Source organism: Patiria miniata, unplaced genomic scaffold (genome assembly GCF_015706575.1).
Source record: "Patiria miniata isolate m_02_andy unplaced genomic scaffold, ASM1570657v1 HiC_scaffold_9, whole genome shotgun sequence".
NCBI lineage: Eukaryota > Metazoa > Echinodermata > Asteroidea > Valvatida > Asterinidae > Patiria > Patiria miniata.
The window spans coordinates 1840112-1844884 of record NW_024037076.1 but is presented as its reverse complement, the minus strand read 5'-3'; the positions used below and the strand labels follow the sequence as shown (position 1 = coordinate 1844884).

Sequence of the window (4773 nt, the reverse complement as noted above, 5' to 3'; positions counted from 1 at the left end):
TTTTAAATGGAGCCTAAGCCAAATATTGTTTACAATATGTTTCAAATTCGATCACATTTCTTTTTGACTCACCCTGTAATAAGCCTAAACAACAGAAGTGAAATGCAATCGCTTGGAAACTGATTTTGAATTGTAAGATCACACCCTGAAAAACGGAATAAAATGAACACAACAGTAGTTGAATGCTTGATACTGTGACGTGAAGTCAAATATGGTTGAAGTAGAATGGAGTCTGAGGCCTTAAACATGTTCAGCGTTATTTCCTTCATAATTCAAGTTTAGTGTGTCGATGTCGGGGGAACAATGTGTTCGCGTGTTGCGCATTGAAGGTGTTTCCCCTTGCATTGCGCTATCGCTTTCGCATTACAAAGGTCAAATACCTTGCATTTTATGTTGATTTAAGCACGACACAACACCATCTGCCAGTCGTAGCTGCACTGCACGACAGTGTAATGTATACTACGGTGCAAGACATGGAATAGATGCGGATACATATTGTGTCGGTAAGTTGACAGATTTTTACTCATCACTTTCATCAGCATTATTTCTGATCATGGCTTACCGTTTCATTGCACGATTACGCCAAGCACTGTGAACATCTTTGGAGTGGAGTTGCAAGGCAAATGAATGAGCAGATTTTACGAACATAATTAACGATACCTCTAGTATTTGTCTATGTAGAAATAAAGTGTGGGTTAAAATACATATGGTATATATTCGTCAGCGGATTTCTTGTGAACTGATACTACAATCAATTTCGATGACTGCGCCTTGCTGAATCCTTGCTGAATTGGATTGTGAATATAACAGGAAGTAGACGCTAGGTCCTTTATACAGTGCAATTTAGAAGAACATTCAATCATGGGCGTCGCCAGGATTTTGCCGGGGGGGGGGGGCAAAGCCATTTATTCCCCAAATTTTTTTAACTTTTTCATTTTATTCTCAATTTGTCATTTTTCCGAGCGTGAGCAGGGGAGCATTTGCATAGCTCCCCCCCCCCCCTCAAATAAGCAGCAATATGGCTTCGCACCTCTTTTTCCTTCCTTTTTTTGGCACCTTTTTCTTTTCTTTTCGTTTTCAAGGGGGGGGGGGGGGGGCAAGTGCCCCCTTGCCCCCCTCCCCCTCGCGACGCCAATGCATTCAATGTGTCTTTGCTACGACAGATTCAGGGTTATTCTTGCATGCGCGGCCATTCAAGGCCTACTCTAATATGTTGAGCATTTCTGTAGATTCTGTTATCAACAATCATGCTACCTTGCCTATGGATTCCGTTCATGAGTACCCCCTTAATTAACGGTTACAAAGGGAGAGTCTTGGAAGAGCACTGAGCGGGATGTACAAACCTATTGCTGAAGACATGTAAATTAAGGCCACATGAAGACGCAGAGAGCCCGGCACTGGCAGGCTCGATCTGCTATTAAAAAAATATATCAAAAGAGAGAGTATTTGAAATGTCAAACTTTTCCAGAAAAAAATACCTTAAATACAATACTGAAAATAAACCCATTAGCAAAAGGAATTCTGTTTACGGCTTTTTGGATTGCACATTATCGGATTCAGACTTCGTTCGACTCTGAGTGATTTTAATGCGCCTGGATTGATTTTTTGTTTGTTTGTGTGTCTTTTCATTGCAGGCCAAGTCATCTGAATACATGGCCTACAAGCTGAACTTCGGTCACTTTCTTCTACCACTGTCTATGAATCAAGGTCCCGTAGATGCTAAACTGGCAGAGCGGTTATTTGTCCTCCGATCCGAGTATCTCTGCTTGAAGAAGCGACCCGAGCGCCATGCCATCAGGAATCTCCTGGCTATGCTTGCGTTCCGTCTTGGCCAGTTCGACAGAGCTCTGGAGTACCTGGACAAGATACTGTCACCCGGGGAGGACCCGGACAACCTGAACGCTCTCGCAAACCGACGCTACATGTGCGAAGACTTGTTTAGAGTCCAAGAGGCGAGGGAGTGTGAGAAGAGAATAAAAAGGCTACTTGCAGAGGATGGGGGAGAAGGGATGGATATGAGATGCAAGAAGCTACGAGCACGCAGCCTGGCTGAACAGGCATTTGCGTACGCCTTTGAGCTCTTCGAGGAGTCCGTATCTTTCGGGAGGTACCGTAAAGCCATCGAATTGTACCAGAAAGCAGTTGACTTAGCGGGTACTGCTATCGACAAGGATGAGATGGACGAGTGGATATTCATCATTGGGGTGGCATCTTTCATAATCTACAAGCGAATCAAGTACGGGACACCCAGTGAAGAAACCAAAACTCGGCTTCAGACAGCGGTCACAAGCTTCATCCGGACTGTCCAGGACTGCCAAGACGAGAATCTGGTGAGTGACTCTTGGAGACATCTCGGGGTCCTCTTCAAGCAATCAGCCGAGCAAGAGCAGACTTCACTTCTACCTTCGCTCCCGGACGATTTCCACGAATACCTGCGCACACCGGGGATGTGCTTTGAAAAGGCATACAGCGTCTCTCCACGTGACCCTAGGATTCTTGCTAGGTATGCAGAATACTGTAAAAACACTGGCGATATGGCCAAGGCATTAGGACTGGTCAACGAATCCATCCAATTAAACACGACCGTCTTGAACCTTCATGCTTTCTGTGTCAGGGCATACATTTTAGTTGAGCAATACAAGGAACAACTGAACAGTTTCAAAGAGCCAAGTTTAAACTTACTGGAAGATGCTGAGAGAGATTTGTCGATCACCTTGAGATTCTTCGTAACACCTTGGCATCTTGCAGCTATGGCTGAAGTGTTTTATCTCAAAGCACTGGATCGCCAGGGCATGCTGAAAGAAGGGCGGGAAGGGATGGACAACCTGAGAGTGGCACTCACATATTGCTCCAAAGCTGCGGCGTGCCATGACGGTCAGAAACGGCCCGAGGTTCACAAGCAGCGCGGCGAATGTCTCTGCGCCATGGGGGAGCATCGCACCGCCCTGGTTTGCTTCAAAAGGGCAGTCGAATGTGAAATTGCAAATCAGTTTTACAAGGGTAGCATCGGTGCACTTGTGAAGGAGTATGCACACGTCTTAAGACACGGATCGTCTTCTTTTACCTGCGACCCACCTTTTCTTAAAGACATGGTCTACTGGCTACACAAGGCTTCTGGCACGTGTCTCTCAAAAAATTCGACTCTCAAGCAGCTTACGCATCTACAACAGATTCCAGGTTTTTGGAAAACATTCACCTATTACTGTACACAAAATGAGCTCAGAGACGATCTTGAATACATTGAGCTAGCAGCTAAATGTGGAAGGGGAAGCCAGTCGCGCGTATACCGGAAACATTCTTATCCTACACTTGAAGCGTCTACATCGGCTTTATTCGTTAACAGACGAAGGGAGAGTTTCCATGGTGAAGGCTCTTTCAAGTTGGAGGTGTCATCGAGGCCTGGCATAAGCCAAACCTTAGACAGTATACATCCAGAGACGGTTGCAGTGGCTGTTTCCTCGATTAAGCTGGACGCTGGGAGCAGCATGCAAATTCCTGACAAATTATCTCGTAAAGACAGCACTATAACCAAAGACGACTCTCGAAAGCATGTGCAGCCGGCACCGACGAAAGCCTTCAACCAGCGACTACCCAACGATTTCTTCGTCATATACACCAGAAGCGCCTCGGATTGGGTACAGCACAGTCTATTGGAGGAACTGGAGGGGAACCGCCTCAAAGGATGCATCCGCGAACGTGATTTCATTCCCGGCAAGCCCGAATTGACGAACTACTCGGACTGCATCGAAGGCAGCGTGTGCACTATCGTGATCCTCACCAAAGACTTCGAGGAGGACCAAACCTGCGTCCGAGGCATGATTATGGCGATGCAAGAAGGCAAGATTGTTATTCCTGTTCTCCGCGAATCCAGGCCACTTCCTAAACTGCTTCTCCAGCCGTACAGAAGTCTCGGGCTAGATGCTGTCGATAGCACTCTTGACTGGGGTAGACTTGAAAAGATCATTGAACAACAGATAAACCTTACTACATAATAGATAGTCAACCCTGAGCACTATTGTGAAAAGTGTAAGAAAAAACCTCGGATATCCTTTACTAAAGTAAAAATGTACTGCGCATGCGCGTCGGAAACTGAAATTTAATTTAACCCTAAAAGGGCCGAGAGGGCGGAATCGGCCCCCTCATCTTTTTCCGCGATACCCTTGCACAACAATTTTTCCGACCCGAGCTTTTCTAACCTTTTAGCCTCAAGTCTTGCGCATCGTTTGATGCCAAAAACAAATAATTCTGACAATGGGTTGTCGCGCAGCGGACGATGTTTCGGCGCTAGGCGCCACGAAAACTGAATTTCCCCATGTATGTAGTGTGCACAAAGCAGAATGACCATTGGTGCATATGAATCATTAATTAGCCATAATTCCAAAACCTTTTACCCCATTGTCATGAAATTTATTGGGTATGTTCATATTGAGTTGTTCTATACAAGTACTGAGTTTCATAATTTTTCGTCACCCGATGGCTGAGATCTGAGGGGGGTTGGAATCCGCCAACCCCCCCCCAGCTGGTCAAAATAAATCCGCCCCTTTTAGGGTTAAAGCGCTGCTACCCCACCACAAAAAAGAAAAACCAATATAACCCTTAAAACTAGTACCTTAACCTTATCTCAATGGGTTATTTACTTTACAGCACTTTTACGTCTGATTTAAATACAGGGTGTCCCCCCCAAAAAAAAAAAAAAGTTGTGCAAGCAGATATCCTTTAATTTCTCAAAAAAACTACTAAACATGAGTATTTTCATCTTGATGTCGCATAGGC

General features: G+C 45.3%; 1 protein-coding gene across 1 annotated transcript; it reads left to right on the top strand.

Annotated features, from left to right (window-relative positions):
* Window positions 1-1652: 1652 nt before the first annotated feature.
* LOC119719895 (tetratricopeptide repeat protein 22-like) lies at window positions 1653-4508 on the top strand. Its single transcript, XM_038189362.1, has one exon. It carries the CDS (start codon window positions 1653-1655, stop codon window positions 3990-3992), a length of 2340 nt encoding a protein of 779 aa, XP_038045290.1. The 3' UTR covers window positions 3993-4508.
* The last annotated feature ends 265 nt before the right edge of the window (window positions 4509-4773 follow it).

Excerpts from the sequence above, each read along its gene's own strand:
- LOC119719895 (XM_038189362.1), top strand. The coding sequence starts at position 1,653 with ATGGCCTACAAGCTGAACTTCGGTCACTTTCTTCTACCACTGTCTATG.